At 41.9% G+C, this 20,548-nt stretch overlaps 1 protein-coding gene across 2 annotated transcripts in view; it reads left to right on the plus strand.

Annotated features, from left to right (window-relative positions):
* Positions 1 to 20,548, plus strand: part of LOC133664564 (uncharacterized) — a 192,145-nt gene that overhangs the window by 30,228 nt on the left and 141,369 nt on the right. For both annotated transcript variants that reach the window (XM_062069281.1, XM_062069282.1), the window contains 7 exons: positions 7,524 to 7,682; positions 7,760 to 7,944; positions 8,026 to 8,208; positions 11,031 to 11,122; positions 17,454 to 17,623; positions 17,701 to 17,860; positions 17,936 to 18,012. In XM_062069281.1, the coding sequence (XP_061925265.1) occupies positions 7,524 to 7,682; positions 7,760 to 7,944; positions 8,026 to 8,208; positions 11,031 to 11,122; positions 17,454 to 17,623; positions 17,701 to 17,860; positions 17,936 to 18,012 (1,026 nt within the window). The remainder of the gene's footprint in view (positions 1 to 7,523; positions 7,683 to 7,759; positions 7,945 to 8,025; positions 8,209 to 11,030; positions 11,123 to 17,453; positions 17,624 to 17,700; positions 17,861 to 17,935; positions 18,013 to 20,548) is intronic.

Consider the following 20,548-nt stretch of genomic DNA (forward strand, 5'->3'; position numbering starts at 1 on the left):
TGGCGCCGGGGAACCACACTGTGATGGAGGAGGTCAGGATGGACTCTATGATGGCTGAGTAAAACTGCACCAGCATCTCGGTCGGCACCTTAAGTTTCCTCAGCTGCCGCTGGAAGTACATCCTCGGACTCATCGCCATTCGAGATGAGCCCGATGAGGGTGGTGTCATCCGCAAACTTGAGCAGTTTTACGGATTGGTGACTGGAGGTGCAGCAGTTTGTATACAGGGAGAAGAGCCAGGGGGAGAGTACACAGCCCTGAGGAGTACCAGTGTTTGTGGTTCGACTGTCCGAGACAATCTTCCCCAGCCTTACGTGCTGTCTTCGGTCTGTCAGGAAGTCATTAATCCAACTGCAGAGGGAGTCGGGCACGCTGAGCTGGTAGAGCTTGTCTCGTAGCAGTCCAGGGAGGATGGTGTTGAAGGCAGAGCTGAAGTCCACAAACAGGATCCTAGCGTAGGTTCCTGGGGAGTCCAGATGCTCCAGGATGAAGTGGAGGGCCAGGTTCACTGCATCATCCACAGACCTGTTGGCTCTGTAGGCGAACTGCAGTGGGTCCAGGAGGGGGGCGGTGATGTCCTTGAGGTGGGGCAGGACCAAGCGCTCAAAGGACTTCATGACCACAGACGTCAGCGCGACCGGCCTGTAGTCATTTAGTCCTGTGATCCGTGCTTTCTTGGGGACAGGGACAATGGTAGAGGTCTTAAAGCAGGACGGCACGCGGCATAGCTCCAGAGAGGTGTTAAAAATGTCAGTGAAGACAGGAGCCAGCTGGTCCGCACAGTGTCTGAGAGTGGAGGGGGAGACACCATCCGGCCCGGGGGCCTTCCGCGTATTCAGCTTCAAGAACTGCCGGCGTACATCCTCTTCTTTAATGGAGAGGGTCTTTACAGTCTTATTGTGTTTTTGGAGTCCTGTGATGTCATTGGAGTCCTTTGAGTCCTTTAACTCCTTTAATGATGTGCTGGCATTGGTGGGGAGGGTGATGGTGGGGGGAGCATGGCTTTGATGAGCTGAAGGCCGTTCATGACGACAGTAATGTGTGTTGAGGCCCTGAGCGAGAGTCCGGTCATTCAGGGCCTGGGGGGTTTTGGGCTTATAGTTCGTAAGGGCCCTTAGACCTCTCCAAACTGCCGCAGAATCATTGGAGCGGAACTGTTCCTGTAGACGGTTAGAGTACACAGATTTAGCTTTCTCCACTTCCCTGGTGAAGTGGTACTTCGCTTCTCTGTATGTACTTCGGTCTCCGCTTCTCCACGCAGCCTCCTTCTTCTTGCGCAGCTGTCGGAGCTTGGGTGTGAACCAGAGCTTGTCGTTGTTATAACCAACCCTGGTGCGCGTTGGAATGATGCGCGCCTCATTGAACTGTATGTATGAGGTCACAGTGTCCGTATACTCGTCCAGATTGTTCGTGGCCGCTCTAATTGCCTCCCAGTCTGTCGTTTCCCAACAAGCACGCAACTCGTCCACAGACTCGGCGGTGAAACACTTAATGTTCCTCATAACAGGTTTAGCCAGTTTCAGTCTCTGTCTGTATGAAGGGATTAAGTGCACCATCACGTGATCTGATAGTCCAAGAGCAGCGCGCGGGACTGCATGAAAAGCCTTGCTCAATGTAGAGTAGCAGTGATCCAGCGTGTTCTCTTCTCTGGTTGGGCATTTAATAAACTGTCTATACTTTGGTAATTCCTGGCTCAAATTTCCCTTGTTAAAGTCACCAAGCACGATAACAAGAGAGTCAGGAAAAGACCGTTCCACATGTAAGATCTGTCCTGCGAGCGCGCGCTGAGCGTCACGCACGTCCGCGCCAGGCGGGATGTAAACAGCCACGAGAATGAATGAAACAATCTCACGCGGTGAGTAAAAGGGCTTACAGTGGATGAATAAATATTCCAGAGAAGAAGAACAATGTTTAAAAATCGCTGTCACGTCTGTGCACCAGCTATTGTTGATAAAGAAGCATAGTCCCCCGCCTCTTTTTTTGCCAGAGAGCGCCGCGTCTCGGTCCGCGCGGAGGAGATGAAAGCCCTCCAGTTGAAGCGCGCTGTCCGGGACACTTGCGCTCAGCCAAGTCTCCGTGAAACACAACACACATGATGAGGAGAAGTCCTTTTTCCTTCTCATCAGCAACGCTAGCTCGTCCATCTTGTTGGCAAGTGAGCGGACGTTGGAGAGGAAGATGCCTGGTAGAGGCGTGCGTAATCCCCGTCCGCGAAGACGGACAAGTGCGCCCGCTCGCTTTCCTCTTCGGTGCGGTTTCCCTCTTTTGAGCACAGAATGGACCAAATCCGCAGCTGACGCTAATATGACCGGTAACAAGTCCATAGGGATGGTGGATCTGATGTTCAGTAGCTCTTCACGGGTGTAAGAGCACCCGGAAACACAATTTATGTACAAAAACAAACAAAACAGAGCGCACGAAAGCACCGAGGCAGCCTTCATCGGCGCCATGATGATGACGTATTGTTAAAAGGAAAGGCCATGTAACACAGTGGTAAAAATGCCCCTGTGCCAACTTTTTGCAATGTGTTCCTGCCATTAAATTCTAAGTTAATGATTATTTGCCAACAAAAACTGTTTATCAGTTCGAACATTAAATATCTTGTCTTTGCAGTTTATTCAATTGAATATAAGTTGAAAAGGATTTGCAAATCATTGTATTCTGTTTTTATTTACGATTTACACAACGTGCCACCTTCACTGGTTTTGGGTTTTGTATATCCATCCATCCATTTTCTACCGCTTCTCCCTTTTTTGGGGTATATTTAAGCACATTTCTCTATAAGAAACAACGTGAACGTGAGTAATGTGTTTAAGCCTTGACAAAAGTCTATAATTTAGTTAAGGTTTGTACACTTTGAACACAAAATAAAGCGCCCCACAGTGCTGTATATCAAATAAACATAAGGAGGTGATGGATCAATTATCTAATTCATAACTAAGTCAAAACAACAACAACTAGCTGAACTGTTCTCGTACGTAGCCGCCCAGGCGACACACACACACTGTCACTAGCCCTGTGGTGCACGTACAGTGTGAAATCACAAAACTTCTTAACTTTAGCAGCCGTGTCAATACAATAATTAAGAATTTTTAAAAAATAGTGCTGTCGAAGGATTAATTTTTTTAACCAGCTTAATCACACTTTCGAGCGATGATTAATTTTGAATAATACAGGGAAAACAATGTTTTACTTGAATATACGTCTTTTATTTGCTCAAAACGGTTTTACCTAAAGTCCAGTCAGGGTGTATTTTAAAGTGAAATTTGTCACCTTGCACACAAGCCAGAGTCTCCTCACTCATCTCTGTATTTACTGACCTAATCACTGACCGTATAACAACCTGTGCCACCATCTCGGTTATCGCCGGCCGGTTAAGGTAAAGGGGCACCTTGGGTCAAAATAAAGTACCGTATTTTTCGGACTATAAGTCACAGTTTTTTTTCATAGTTTGGCCGGGGGTGCGACTTATACTCAGGAGCAACGTTCCCTCTAAGGTGCGCACCTGCGCAATTGCGCACTGCTCAAGCGTCCTTTGCGCACAGCAAATATATGCCGCGCACCAAATCAAATCCCTTCTGAATTCTAAACAAAATAAACACATTTATTCTGTGTAATTTTGCAATGCAACTCTGAGTGGCAGTGACAACAAGCGGCCCTAACGGTGTTCGTCAACACCGTTCAATTGAACACCGTTCAATTATTGTAACGTCTATCGAGATGCTTCGAGGACAGGAATTATATCGATCACTTTATTGAGCAAAACTGTTTATATTCGGCCATAACCACACGAAAAAACATGAGTAAAAAACTTCTATCTCGAAAAACTAGTCATTTTCTGCCGTACAAACCAGGCCAAAACCAAATTGTCATCTGTCACCAACACACACACCACTAAGCCACTGGTGCGTTTATGGCCACACAAAAAGTCGGACAACTCAAACACCACACAAAGTTACACTATGACTCCTCAGTCATACGTGTGCTTATTTTACTGTCATTTATTATTAATGTTAATTTATTTATATTAATCATGGAATGCTGTTACTAGAGAACGTTACAGGAATGCACACTTCATCCTATGCTTACATTTCATTGTGCAACATGAGGATGTTTAAGGGGAACTAAATGTGATCTCTGAAAGGGGTACAAATGATTTCCAAAGCAGGACCCCCCACCCAGACATATTGTACAATACTAATCCATAGCTTATGAAAAACAAGGTTTCTTTTATTTTCATTACAAGTGGGCCAAATCACTAATATTACAAAATAATCTCATGAAAATGACTCCTCTCATTTGAGTGTTATTATAAAAGATTGGTTTGAGACAGATGTGCTGCTGGTATTGCCACGTGTGATGTTGCTCACATGTGCTCCACTGAAGGCTCAGGGAGTTTTTGTGTTTGCTCAGACACATGAACAATTAGAGGGAACATTGCTCAGGAGAGACTTATGTGTGAAATTATTAACACATTACCGTGAAATATCAAATAATATTATTTAGCTCATTCACGTAAGAGACTAGACGTATAAGATTTCATCGAATTTAGCGATTAGGAGTGACAGATTGTTTGGTAAACGTATAACATGTTCTATATGTTATAGTTATTTGAATGACTCTTACCATAATATGTTACGTTAACATACCAGGCACGTTCTAAGTTGGTTATTTATGCGTCATATAACGTACAATTATTCAGCCTGTTGTTCACTATTCTTTATTTATTTTAAATTGCCTTTCAAATGTCTATTCTTGGTGTTGGGTTTTATCAAATAAATTTCCCCCAAAAATGCGACTTATACTCCAGTGCGACTTATATATATTTTTTTCCTTCTTTATTATGCATTTTCGGCCGGTGCGACTTATACTTCGGAGCGACTTATACTCTGAAAAATACGGTAGGCGATTAATCTGCATTGATACATGTTTTTTCTGATTAATTGCTTGAATTAATTAAAAAGCCCTGAAAAAATAAATCTAGTTTACCTTGTCAGTTAATCTTGGTGTGCCGCGGAATAAAGTGGGAGAAGGGTGAGGCAGTGTCGTCAACTCTGTGGATACTTTCGGAGTGTCTCAAACCACACATCGCTTGTCCATTGCTTTCTTTGGACTAATATTGAGATAAAAAAACTAGAAAAAGTGCTGTAAAAACAAAAAAAAAACCACTTAAAAAGCACACACATAGCACACTAGCACAGTAGCAGAACTGATGTGCTGACTGAATGAGAACTGGAGATCGCTCTGCCCGCCCACAATGGCTGTGCTGCCTGACACAAAATGGGTGGATGAAACGTTTGTACACTGAGACTAGGTTCGTACGGCAAAGCAGATTTTTTTTCGGTTTGTGGTTCGTAAATTAGGGGATCGTAAATCAAGGTTCTACTGTACATTAGAACAGGTGTCCCCAACCACTGGTCCAGGGACTGGCATTGGTCCGTGACGCATTTGCTACCGGGCCGCACAGAAACATTAAATAATGTTCGACTTAACTTTCGCCTGTCCCACTGGACACACCATTAAGCTTGTTTATACAAAACCCAAAACCAGTGAAATTTGCACGTTGTCCATCCATCCGTCCATTTTCTACCGCTTGTCCCTTTTGGGGTAGCGGGGGGTACTGGAGCATATCTTAGCTGCATTCGGGCACGTTGTGTAAATCGTAAATAAAAACAGAATACAATGATTTGCAAATCCTTTTGAATAGACTGCAAAGACAAGATACTTAACGTTTGAACTGATAAGCTTTGTTATTTTTTGCAAATATTAGCTCATTTGAATTTGATGCCTGCAACATGTTTCCAAAAAGTTGGCACAAGTGGCAGAAAAGACTGAGAAAGTTGAGGAATGCTCGTCAAACACTTATTTGGAACATCCCACAGGTGAACAGGCTAATTGGGAAAAGGTGGGTGCCATGATTAGGTATATCATTGTATCATTCACAAACAAGGATGGAGCGAGGGTCACCACTTTGTGAACAAATACGTGAGCAATTGGTCGAACAGTTTAAGAACAACATTTCTCAACGAGCTATTGCAAAGAACTTAGGGATTTCACCATCTACGGTCCATAATATCATTAAAAAGTTCAGAGAATCTGGAGAAATCACGGCAAGGCCAAAAACCAACATTGAATGCCCGTGACCTTCGATCCCTCAGGCGGTACTGCATCAAAAACCGACATCCGTGTGTAAAGGATATCACCACATGAGCTCAGGAACACTTCAGAAAACCACTGTCCGTAACTACAGTTCGTCGCTACATCTGTAAGTGCAAGTTAAAATTCTACTATGCAAAGTGAAAGTCATTTATCAACAACACCCAGAAACGCCGCCGACTTCGCTGGGCCCGAGCTCATCTAAGATGGACTGATGCAAAGTGGAAAAGTGTTCTGTGGTCTGACAAGTCCACATTTCAAATAGTTTTTGGAAACTGTGGACGTCGTGTCTGCCGGACCACAGAGGAAAAGAACCATCCGGACTGTTATAGGTGCAAAGTTCAAAAGCCAGCATCTGTGATGGTATGTGGGTGTATTAGTGCCCAAGGCATGGGTAACTTACACGTCTGTGAAGGCACCATTAATGCTGAAAGGTACATACAGGTTTTGGAGCAACATATGTTGCCATTCAAGCAACGTCTGTGTGCGGGTACTAGACCTGTCTCCCTTTGAAAATGTGTGGCGCATTATGAAGCGTAAAATATGTAGACTGTTTAACAACTTAAGCTGTACATCAAGCAAGAACGGGAAAGAATTCCACCTGAAAAGCTTCAAAAATTGGTCACTGTGCCAACTTTTTTGCAATGTGTTGCTGCCATTAAATTCCAAGTTAATGATTATTTGTAGAAAAAAAAATTAGTTTCTCAGTTCGAACATTAAATATCTTGTCTTTGCAGTCTATTCAATTGAATATAAGTGGAAAATGATTTGCAAATCATTGTATTCTGTTTTTATTTACGATTTACACAACGTGCCAACTTCACTGGTTTCGAGTTTTGTAGATAAACAATAGAACTCCTCATAGGAAGTTGCCATTTGTTATAACTTTGTGACATGATACAATGCACATTAATAAACATATAAAATATGAATGTGACAGATTGTAGCCAAAAGTTTATTTTCCATCTGCAGTCCCCAGCAGGTTGATGGTAATATGCTGGGGATCTCATTGCAAAGAAACAAGCCCAGGGGCGAAAGACTAATCGAACCATCTAGTAGCTGGTTCCATCCGAAGTGTCCCCCAGGACAGCAGGCTCGATTAGTCAACTCACTATGACTTTCAGCGTCATAGTGAGTTGTATTTTTCATGGACTTATTTTTGCTGTATTTATCTCCCACAAGTGGAAAAACGGTCCCTGAAAACAATGGCTACATTAAACCGGTCCATGGTGCAAAAAACGTTGAGGACCCCTGCATTAGAACACTTCAGTGTGATGCTGTGCATTTTAGCACAATGTGGCAGTCAGAGAAATATACAGTATATAGCTCAGTAGTATCTAAGAACATGTGTTTTTTGCTTCTTGTAGTTGTTTGCAAGGAAACATATGGAAGAGGAGGGCCTGAAGTGTGGAGTTGGTGTGAAAGTGTTCGGCAATGAGATCACTGTTTTTACCTGTGATGATCTCGCCACTCATGTCAACCAAATGTCGCTGAGCGCAGCAGGACTGGCTGTCAAACTGCTCAAGGTGTCTTGGCGGTGTACTATCTCTTGATTGTCAGCATTTTTGTTTGAGTCAAGTCTTCCCTTACTTCCTCTTACCAGGGTCATGAGGTTCAGTTGAACCACAGGGCTGTGCTCTTGACTGAGGAGCTGGTGCTGCCATCTTTGTCTGGTTTACCTGTCAAAGTAGGCATCAACATGACCTCCATTCTTTCACTGCGGCTGAAGGGAAACGTAAACTACAGGGAAGTCTCTCACTTCTCCCTCGCCGGCTACATTAAACCCAAGTAAATTTAGGCATCAAGTAACTATATAGTACCTACATAACTTTGATTCCCAGCTGTGTTTAACTGTGTATGTGCTCCAAGTGCCTATGTGGGCCTATCAGCAAAGATGGGCGTTGACGGCGCTCTGGGTCACGCTGCACTGGACTGGATAACTGAGCTGTGGAGCACCACGAGCCTGGATGGGAGTATCCAGCTGCAGGAGGGGCAAGATCTCAGGGTCACACTTAACACTCCAGAGGAGGCCATGTACATCCTCTCTCTTAGGTGAGTATACATATTAAAAATAGTAAATACCGTATTTTCCGGACTATAGAGCGCACCGGCATATAAGCCGCACCCAGAAGAACTTTTTTTTCTTCCATATATTAGCCGCACCGCTTTATAAGCCGCAGATATATGCGTTGTGAAAAGAGTTATTTACGCAGAAAGATTTTGTAAATGTTTATTTACAAACCCCGTTTCCATATGAGTTGGGAAACTGTGTTAGATGTAAATATAAACGAATTACAATGATTTGTAAATCATTTTCAACCCATATTCAGTTGAATATGCTACAAAGACAACATATTTGATGTTCAAACTGATAAACATTTTTTTTTTGCAAATATACATTAACTTTAGAATTTGATGCCAGCAACACGTGACAAAGAAGTTGGAAAAGGTGGCAATAAATACTGGTAAAGTTGAGGAATGCTCTTTAAACACTCATTTGCAACACCCCACAGGTGAACAGGCAAATTGGGAACATGTGGGTGCCATGATTGGGTATAAAAGTAGATTCCATGAAATGCTCAGTCATTCACAAACAAGGATAGGGCGAGGGTCACCACTTTGTCAACAAATGCGTGAGCAAATTGTTGAACAGTTTAAGAAAAACCTTTCTCAACCAGCTATTGCAAGGAATTCAGGGATTTCACCATCTACGGTCCGTAATATCATCAAAGGGTTCAGAGAATCTGGAGAAATCACTGCACGTAAGCAGCTAAGCCCGTGACCTTCGATCCCTCAGGCTGTACTGCATCAACAAGCGACATCAGTGTGTAAAGGATATCACCACATGGGCTCAGGAACACTTCAGAAACCCACTTTCAGTAACTACAGTTGGTCACTACATCTCTAAGTGCAAGTTAAAACTCTCCTATGCAAGGCAAAAACCGTTTATCAACAACACCCAGAAACGACGTCTGCTTCGCTGGGCCTGAGCTCATCTAAGATGGACTGATACAAAGTGGAAAAGTGTTCTGTGGTCTGACGAGCCCACATTTCAAATTGTTTTTGGAAACTGTGGACGTCGTGTCCTCCGGACCAAAGAGGAAAAGAACCATCCGGATTGTTAAAGGCCAGTTGAAAAGCCAGCATCTGTGGTGGTATGGGGGTGTATTAGTGCCCAAGACATGGGTAACTTCATACTTGCCAACCTTGAGACCTCCAATATATATTTCATATATATATATATATATATATATATATATATATATATATATATATATATATATATATATATATATATATATATATATATATATATATATTTTTTATTTTTTATTTTATTATATATATAAATAAAAGAAATACTTGAATTTTAGTGTTCATTTATTTACACATATACACACACACACCACTCATCTACTCATTGTTGTACTTGAAAGTACAATGCTTTGTTAAGGGTTGAATTGTCCATCCTCTTTCTATTCTCTGTCACTATTTTTCTAACCATGCTGAACACCCTCTCTGATGATGCATTGCTGTGTGGCACGCACAAAAGTGCTTTCATCAAATGCACGATAGTGTGAAATCTTCCATCTCTCCCTAGCATGGCCCAAAACCGGTCAATCCTTGCTTCCTGGGAAGATCTTCCCTGGAAAGCAATTGGTACTCCAGTACTTGTACCCGGAGGCTGGTCAGGTCCAATTGCAGCTGCGGAAGACTTTTTTTTTGGGGGGCGTGGCCTCCAGCTCCGGCTGAATACCGGGAGTTTGTCGGGAGAAAATCTCTGTTGGGAGGTTTTCGGGAGAGGCGCTGAATATCGGGATTCTCCCGCTAAAAACAGGAGGGTTGGCAAGTATGGTAACTTACACATCTGTGAAGGCGCCATTAATGCTGAAAGGTACATACAGGTTTTGGAGCAACATATGTTGCCATCCAAGCAACGTTACCATGGATGCCCCTGCTTATTTCAGCAAGACAATGCCAAGCCACGTGTTACATCAACGTGGCTTCATAGTAAAAGAGTGCGGGTACTAGACTGGCCTGCCTGTAGTCCAGACCTGTCTCCCATTGAAAATGTGTGGCGCATTATGAAGCCTAAAATACCACAACGGAGACCCCGGAATGTTGAACAACTTAAGCTGTACATCAAGCAAGAATGGGAAAGAATTCCACCTGAGAAGCTTAAAAAATGTGTCTCCTCAGTTCCCAAATGTTTTCTGAGTGTTGTTAAAAGGAAAGGCCATGTTACACAGTGGTGATCATGCCCTTTCCCAACTACTTTGGCACATGTTGCAGCCATGAAATTCTAAGTTAATTATTATTTGCAAAAAAAAAAAAAAAGTTTATGAGTTTGAACATCAAATATCTTGTCTTTGTAGTGCATTCGATTGAATATGGGTTGAAAAGGATTTGCAAATCACAATTTCCCAACTCATATGGAAACGGGGTTTGTAAGCTGTACATCAAGCAAGAATGGGAAAGAATTCCCCCTGAAAAACTTAAAAAATTGGTCTCCTCAGTTCCCAAATGTTTACTGAGTGTTGTTAAAAGGAAAGGCCATGTAACACAGTGGTAAAAATGCCCCTGTGCCAAATTTTTGCAATGTGTTCCTTCCATTAAATTCTAAGTTAATGATTATTTGCAAAAAAAAAATATGTTTCTCAGTTCGAACATTAAATATCTTGTCTATGCAGTCTATTCAATATAATGTAAGTTGAAAAGGAGTTGCAAATCATTGTATTGTGTTTTTATTTACCATTTACACATTGTGCCAACTTCACTGGTTTTGGGTTTTGTAGTATTGGTACACTAATTCATTTCTAACGGCTAAAATAAAACAAAACATTATGCTAACTGGAATTGCATTTTTGAACCAGCTCCCGAGTATTTCAACTCAGCGGCGACCACAGAGAAGAGGTTAAAGGACCAAAGAGTCGCGTCCAGCAGACCACTTGCACACCAAAGACCTGTGAGTCATTCACATGTTTACCATAGAAATGGCAAGGCTGTAAATAACTGTCAGTTATCCTGCTGAGGCACAGACTAATAAAAGTTGTCCTTTACTGTGGACAATCGTTTAAAGTGCCAACTGAATATTTATTTGATTGTATTTTTTACAGGTTTTTTTCTCAACTTTCCTACATTTTGACAAGCCATCTTCACAGTTGTATTAACATGGCAGGAACTTGATTTTGGCATATCGTATTTTTAACGCTATGCTTTTTCGGTCATATTATGAATGGCACTGCAATTCTGCATTTTGATGCATTTGTTGCATGAACCATCTTTTAAAAAAGTCTAAGTTGTCTTCATCATGACTATCACAAAGAACATTGGAAACATTGTGGTTCAGTATCTTGTAAATGACTGTATATTATTGACTGGCAGTAAGTATGAATTGTTTTAGTTATATTGTAAAACTTACAAACGTTGCTTGGAGTGATGAATGAAGAATCTATACAAGTAGAAACGCTATGGACGATTAGAAAAGCAATTCTACTTCCGTATCAAAGCTTTAAACAGCAGAAATTCTTGTTCAGCAGCACCTGCAGTGAGCGAACTTGTCCAAAAGATGCCGCCATAGCACAAACAAATGTCTTCATGTGTTTAATGAAAACAGTTTGCTTTATGGCCGTCAGCAAAGAAAAATCTATAAATGAGCCGCACCATTTTTTAAGCCACAGGATTCAAAGTGCAGGAACAAGTGATTTAAAAAATAAATAAAATATGTATATAGTGCTTTTCTCTAATGACTCAAATCACTTTACATAGTGAAACCCATGATTTAAGTTACATTTAAACACTGTTCTTAAAAAACTTGCATCACACAGCACGCAGACAGGAAAATTATGTTTGTGCAATTTCCTGACATTGTTTGATGAAAAATTAACAGCAACATTAGCGCTGCTGAACACATAACATTTGCCTGGTCTGCTGTGAACAAAATAGAAAAACAACTCAAAGCCTCGTAAAGCTGCTGACTGACATTAGTCATGTTTAATGAAGGCAGGGAGAGCATACCTGTCAACATTTGCATTTCAATATATTGTAAATATCACAACAAAATTTGAAAAAAAAATCTGTACGTTTTCATCACAAATCGATGATAAAAAATAAAAAATCCTTAAATTGGGACTCTAATCTATTATAACAACAGAGCTATGCATTCTAAAAGAGACACAGATAGACATATTATGGTTTGTTTCTACATTTAAAACACTTTCTTGTGGTCTAAAATGTAATGATGGCTCTTTGGTCAAAATGCTGCATAAGTTATGTTTTACAGACTTTCTTCAAGCCGCTTTCTGACCGTCTCTTCAGGATGTGCCGTTTTGTGGGCGGTCTTATTTAAAATACAATAGGTTTTTACTGTCATTGCACATCAAGAACAACAAAATTGCCACGGTACATTATTATTGTTGTATATGTCAAAAAAAAAAAAAGACTTAAAAATGCCATGGTTTGTAAAATGAAGTGTGAAGAATGTAATGTACTTGAACACAAACATATCTGTTGTGTAGGACTAGATGTTACAATCCCCTAATGCATACTTGAGACACCTATGCGACTTTGTGGGATGGTCAAGTGAGTGAAGTCATCCTCTGGGTTATCAAGTGGGCGCCCCCCTTCCTCAGTGTTTCGCTGATAGGCCCACGACACCTCCAGAAGGTTCAGCAGTGAGTCCCAGCGTCCCAGGATCACTCCCTAGATGCCATCACTCACTTGAAAGCCCAGGTGGAGTCCCTTCGCTTGACCCACAGCCACTGACTCCCCTTTTCAGCGGCTTTCGAAAGGTCTTTCACTGCCTGCCGGTGGGCCTTCCCTCACACTCCCATTTCCCTGAGGAGCCTGGATGTTGAGGTGGCCACGAATCCTCTGCAGCCTACTTCCACTGGGCGTACCCTCGCTTTCCAGCCTTGTTGTTGCGCATCGGCTGCAAGCTCAGTGTACCTCAACTTCTTGCGCTCGTAGGCCTCCTCCATTGCACTCTCCCAGGGCACCGTGAGCTCTATGATGTACACGAGCCTGAGCGAAGCTGACCACAGAACAAGATCTGGCCGCAGGTTGGTGGACGCAATCTCAACTGGGAAGCAGAGTCTCTGGCCCAGGTCTGCCAGCAGTTTCCAGTCCCGTGCCCCGCCTAGCTGTCCAGTGTCTGGTCTTGTGGGGGTGAGTTTGGCTTGACCCTCGCCCTCCCGGACAAATGTTGTTGCTTGCCAACGGGATGACGAAGGAGGAAGGGCATTGACACTTGTCCGTCGACTTTCCAGCACTGCTGCAAGACACTTTAGCACCTGGTTGTGCCGCCAGGTGTAACGGCCTTGGGTGAGGCTGGTCTTGCAGCCCACCAGGATGTGCTTCAGTGTTGCTGGACTCGGACACAGAGGGCATGTGGGGTCTTCACCATACCACTGGCTGAGGTTTTTTGGAGAAGGCAGGACATCGTAGGCAGCCCTGATGGTAAAGCTCGCCCTGAATGCCTCCATCTCCCACAGCTCTTTCCAGGAGATCTTCCTCTTCTCTACTCCTTCCCATGTCATCCACTGCCCTTGTTTTGCCTGCGCCACAGCTTGTGCGCACCTTCTTGCTTCCTCTTCCCGACGTATCTCCTGGACCACCAGCTTGCGTCTCTGAGATGGAGTGGCCTTGCTCCAGGCTGGTGTACTGGCCCCAAGGCCAAGACCACTCCTCCCCTGCTGTACTCGGCCCACAATGTCTCTGTGCCTGAGTGCTGCTTCAGCCTGCTCAGTTGCAGCCAGTGGGGTCCACTTCCTCCCAGTAGCCAGGATGGGGTCAGCTTGGGCTACAAATGGATCACCCGAATCCAGTAGCATCATCTCCAGTCTGACTTTGGCGCACTTGAACTCCTCTGAGAGACTGGAAATGAGCAGTTCTAACATTCCTTTGCCGTAGAGTCCAATACTGCTGAGGCACCTGGGAAGGCCAAGCCCCTTCCTTGCATATGAGCTAACCAGTCTCTCCAGCTTTTCCACCTTAGAGAGCGGGACTTCATAGAGTGTTAGTGGCCACAATAGGCGTGGAAGTAGTCCATACTGCATGCACCAGAGCTTCAGCTTGCCAGGAAGCAGGGTTCTGTCGATGTTCTCCAGGCCGCTGGCTACCTCCTTCCTGAGCTGATCTACCTGCTCTTTGTCTTTGAGGGAGGCATCATACCAACGACCTAGGGACTTCACAGGCTTCTCTGAGACTGTTGGAATAGGTTCCTCACCAATGTGAAAGCGGTGGTGTGACAGTTTCCCCTTGTCAATAGAGATGCTTCTGGACTTGCTTGGCTTGATCTTCATGCGAGCCAGCTCGATGTTTTCTTGGAGCTTTCTCAGAAGCCGTACAGTGCAAGCCTTGGTTGTGGTGAGTGTTGTGAGGTCATCCATGTAGGCTCTGACAGGCGGCAGCCTCAGGCCAGGTCTTATTAGCTGTCCCCCAACCACCCATCGCGATGCCCGGATGATCACCTCCATGGCCATGGTGAAGGCCAGCGGGGAGATGGTGCAGCCGGCCATGATTCCCACCTCCAGGTGTTGCTATGCTGTGGTGTACTCGGCAGTTGTCACGCATAGCTGGACGTCCTGGACGTAAGCCTTGACAAGGGTTGTGAGAGCTGCTGGGACCCTGAAGTAGTCGAAAGCTGTCCAACATAATGCTAACATGTTTTGATAATATTTATTACTACAAAGTAGTGACCCTCGCCCCATCCTTGTTTGTGAATGACTGAGCATTTCATGGAAGCTGCTTTTTTTTAAGTGGAAAGAACTGTGCGGGAACATCCACGGTGTCTCTCAACTATTACTTTCAGAGAAGCAGTGTTCTTTACAGTGGACATTTTTTTCTATCACTTTGTAAAATGCAGTTTCTCAGAAAAGTTAACTCACATTTTAAGTTTTATTAATGTAAATACCTCACAAACAGAGGTGGGTAGAGTAGCCAGAAATTGTACTCAAGTAAGAGTACTGTTACTTTAGAGATGTATTACTCAAGTAAAAGTAAGGAGTAGTCACCCAAATATTTACTTGAGTAAAAGTAAAAAGTATGTTGTGAAAAAACTACTCAAGTACTGAGTAACTGATGAGTAACCTGTTCGTTTAATGACAGCAACAAATAATGCACAAAAACATAAAAATAGCAATGAGCAAATTCAGAGCCAGGAATATCTCTTAAGCAACTAAAACAATAATATACTGTATATTAAATAATAATACACTAAAATAAAAAAAATTAAGGCAAATTGTGCCACAATAACTTAACAGCACCATTGGCTCAGTAGGCAGAGATTACAAAGGAAAATAAGTTAGCCTTTACGCAAACCATAAACTGATAGGTGTGGGCTGCACCTGAGAACACACAGTGCACTTCTGATTGGTGTTTGTATGCATGCATGAGTGTGTGTGCGACTGTGCGTGTGTGTGTGTGTCTCTGTCTGTCTGTCTATGAGGCTGCAGTGCGTTAATAAATGTCCCCACACAATGTACATTTGACAGTGATTCATAGCAGTAAACCTAACATCAGCCTACGGTGACAGCCAAAATATCTACTAACGTTACTTACCGCGATGTGCTTCCTCAAATTTGACGTTGAGTTCATGTAAGCTGAAATGTTCTCGTTTGGGTGGACACATATGCATACTTGCCAACCTAGAGACCTCCGATTCCGGAAGGGGTGGGGCGTGGTCGGGGCGGGGCGGGGGTGTGGTTGGGGGCGGGGGGGCGTGGTTAAGAGGGGAGGAGTATATTTACAGCTAGAATTCACCAACTCGAGTATTTCATATATATTTCATATATATATACATATATATATATGTATGAAATACTTGACTTTCAGTGAATTCTAGCTCTATATATATATATATATATATATATATATATATATATATATATATATATATATATATATATATATCCAGTAGATGGCAGTATTGTCCTGTTTAAGAGTGTCACAACATTGCTGTTTACGGCAGACGAACTGCTTTACGGTAGACGAAAACGTGGCTGCTGTTGTTGTGTGTTGTTACCGCGCTGGGAGGATGTTAATGAAACTGCCTAACAATAAACCCACATAAGAAACCAAGAACTCGCCCTCGATCATTCTACAGTTATAACGTGATTGGGCAGGCACGCTGTTTATATTCTGGGAAAGCGGACGTGAAAACAGGTCAGGTCCGAATAGAGCTGGAGGGGGCGTGGCCTCCAGCTCTGGCTGAATCCCGGGAGTTTATCGGGAGAAAATTTCTTCCGGGAGGTTTTCGGGAGAGGCGCTGAATTCCGGGAGTTTACCGGGAGGGTTGGCAAGTATGACATATGACAACGCATTACATAACTGTTTTTTTTGTTGTCTTAAGCGTGAACATCGATTTTATGTGAGGCCAGGAGTGTTTGTGTTCGTTGTTGTCTCTGCCATTGTTGTTGTTGTTTGCCGCTGAAACTTTATGTGCAGTTAATCATGTGACCGCCTGGCTCTGTTTGATTGGTGAAACGGAGTCAAACGTCACCAGTGACTGCATTTGATTGGTGAAACGCAGGCATGCGATAGATCCTACTTTGAAGGTCTGTCTGACAAACCAAAACAAACAAAGCGTGCATTGACAGATCGATAAAAATCAGTAGCGAGTAGCGAACTGAATGTAGATAAATGGAGCGGAGTAAAAGTAGCGTTTCTTCTCTATAATTATACTTAAGTAAAAGTATGTTGCATTAAAACTACTCTTAGAAGTACAATTTATCCCAATAGTTACTCAAGTAGATGTAACGGAGTAAATGTAGTGCGTTACTACCCACCTCTGCTCACAAATTGATGTTTAGCTTCGCTGGCTTCATCTTTTCTGGGTGATGGCAGCTAATCAAGTACCTTCGGTGAGCTTCCCTTTGGCACGACGCACCTTGGCTCAGTCTGTTTTGGCTTGGAACACTCGAGATGAACATGGCGCCCTTTTTTAACTCGACCACAGAGGTTATGTTTTTGCCAGGTATGTTTGTCTCTTTGTTAGCAATATAACTTAAAACCTTTTGATCAGATTAAAAAAAACAACACTTCCTCTATAAACTATGAAGTGGAACAAACTTCACTTTTTTTCTCTCTTTTGCTCCACGCCCACGCTGCGCAGAGGATTCTAAGATACGCAGTTTATGGATATGTATGGAAAGTCTTTTGCATTTTTTTCCACCATGCATTACAGTGGCTTCAAATGGGTATAATTTTGAATTATGTATAGTGAATCTGTAGGATCACTGCCTTCTTTCTCCCAATGCAAGAATTGTAATTTCTTCTGATATTTATCTCTCCCACAGGGTCAAAGATGGTTGGCTGGCAGCTATGCTCCAATGCTTCCTACCCCCTAACTACTGGGGGCATCTCCCTACTGCCCTGTGGTCCCAACCACCTGTCCCTCAGGCTGCTGAAGCTGGACAGAGGTCTCCATTACTACTTGCTTGAGGCCGCCTTCTCAATGCTTCCAATGGTACTAGAAACCTGGTATATTATAGTGTCAGCATCTCTTTCTATAAGTGTCAAATTCTCAAATGTCAATGTCTTTAGATTCAGGAAGACACCTGGCTTCCCAGAGAGGCATCCATCCACCTACTCCTGGCTACCCCAAAGTCATCTATCCCCAGGGACATGTCGCTTGACCTTGCCTTTAATCCTCGCAGATTCCTAGTCAGGGTATCTCATCCACTGAAAAGTATCCTCATGCAAGGTTAGTGTAACTAACTGGCTATGACAATATTTGCTTGGCTGCTGTTGTGATGATGGTGATGCTTTGCTTTGTCAGGCCAATTTGAACAAGAGAGGAGTTTAAAGACTGCAAAACTCGAGCTGATAATTGATGGCGTTCATTATTATATGATGGTAAGTTCTTTGTCACAATATTACGATAGGATAGGATATACAGTACTTTTACTAATCCCATAATGGGGAAATTACGTTGTTGCAGTACAGATTTTTATATACATATAACATTATATATAAAACCAAATTCAAAACAAAAAATAGTGATAAATACTACATATTGAGCACTGATATGTATAGATAAAAAAACAAAAAAAACACTTTATTAGTTACACCCCTCAATAGGGATGGGTGCCTTTCACATTTGAATCGATACAGTACCAAATCCTGGTACATAAGAATCAATAGTGATACCAATTTTCGGTACTTCTGTGTGTTTATATATATATTAATAACTGTCAATTTGTATAATGACAAAATCTATTTTTTATTTAACATTTAACAGTGAGCTGATAATAACTGCATAGTTCTTCCCAACTTCTGAGTCATTTGCAACTATTATATAGTAGACTTTGCATGCAGTTGCAATTTCAAGATGTTAGATAGCAAAAGCGTATAAATCTGTTGTTTTGACATTAGTCTTTCTGAGAAAATAAACCGAAATAATAAGTCTATAAATAGTTCTAAACATACTCCAACTAATAAACTTACAATAAAACATGCTTTTATTTCTTGAAAGTAGAATTTTGCCGCTGTATTTGACACACTCTGCTGCTACATCCCTGCAGTGTTTACTTTACACGCCATAAACTTAAGGAAATACACAGAACTACAAAAAAACCAAAACGTATTACCCTCGTTTTGCAAAAATCTTCATTAACTTTCGACCAAAAATCTCGGAGAAATTAGGCCTTGTGTGAAGTATGTCAACTATTTGTAATCACTGTATGTATCACTCATTCTGTATTATTCTAACTGATCTTTCTTTTTTGTAACATAAGTGAATACGTGTATCTTTGTACGTATTTCCCCATATTTCAGCACAATATCTCAGACATGGTAACACTGGCGAGCAGTAGACAATATTGAGTGATTATTGATCCTCAACATATTTTGCTTTATAAATTTTTTATGTATTTCTTGACACTTTGTTGTATATTTGTTATATTATATAACGCAACGCGACATAACGTAACATGACATAACATAACACGTTATATTACGTAAGCGGCATAACGTAACGCGGCATAACGTATAGCGGCATAACGTAATATAACATGACGTAGCGCGGCATAACGTAATATAACATAACGTGACATAACTTAATATAACATAATGTGACGCGAAATAGCGTAACGCGACACAAAGTAATATACGTAAAATAACGTAGCCCGACATTACGTAACGCGACATTACGTAACGTGACATAACGTAACGCGACATAACATAACACGACATAACATAAAGCATCATAACGCGACATAACATAATGCGACATTACATAACGCGACATTACATAATGCGACATTACATAACGCGACATAACATAACATAACGTGACATAACATAACGCGACACAACGTGATATACATATAACATAACGCAACATAATGTAACTCGACATAACGTAATATAAAATAACGTAGTAATGTTATAATGTGGCATAACGTAATGCGACATAAAGTTACGCAACACAACTTAATATACGTAAAATAACGTTACACGACATAACGTAACGCGACATAACGTAACGCGACATAACGCAACGCACGCGACGCACGACATAACATGCATAACGTAATACAACATAACGTAATATAACATAATGTAATATAACATAACGTAATACAACATAACGTGACATAACGTAACGTGACATTGTAGTGGATCGTCCGAAGCTTAAACAGGCAACAAAAGTAGTTTAGTACAACAAATTTATTTACCCATTATCAGAAGTGCAGGTTGAATTAAGTTGGCCGTGCAGACAGACCACATGTTACTCCGGAGTAAACAAGACACACACAAGCCAAAATCACTGTCGAGTTCCTGTCTTCTGCCATTTTTTTATTTTATTGTGTGTTTATTCCTAAAAAAAAATTAAAATGTCAATGTATAATCAATTTATCTGTATCAAATTTAAATTCAATATTATTAATTTATTTGTTGTATAACTATTAATTCAAAGTTACAGTGTGTCCTACTCTATGATGTGCGTGTGTTTGTCTCAACTTCCACACAGGAACTGGATGGATCAGATAAGCAGCAAGGCTGATCAATACAGTATATTACACACATAATTAATGACTAATGAATTTAACAATGCTTCAATGTCCCAGTCCAAATGTATGTATTGATATTTAAATGTTTATTTATTCATATACAGTATATTTTATTTTTCCTATTATCAAAACCAACCTGTCAGCCTTCTCTTCAGATTTGAGTACAGCTGTCCACTATATATGTTTATATATTTTTTATTTATTTATTTATTTTTGTATTCTTTAAACCTAGCTCAATGCTATCCTAGCTTAATGCTAACCTAGCTCAATGCTATGCTAACAGTGTCACACCTCTTCGGCCCAATGCCTCGTACAGCTGACACTCACACAGCCTCGCCACTTCTGACACACTCTTATCTCAAAATGTCTCCCAGCTG

Source organism: Entelurus aequoreus, linkage group LG14 (assembly GCF_033978785.1).
Source record: "Entelurus aequoreus isolate RoL-2023_Sb linkage group LG14, RoL_Eaeq_v1.1, whole genome shotgun sequence".
NCBI lineage: Eukaryota > Metazoa > Chordata > Actinopteri > Syngnathiformes > Syngnathidae > Entelurus > Entelurus aequoreus.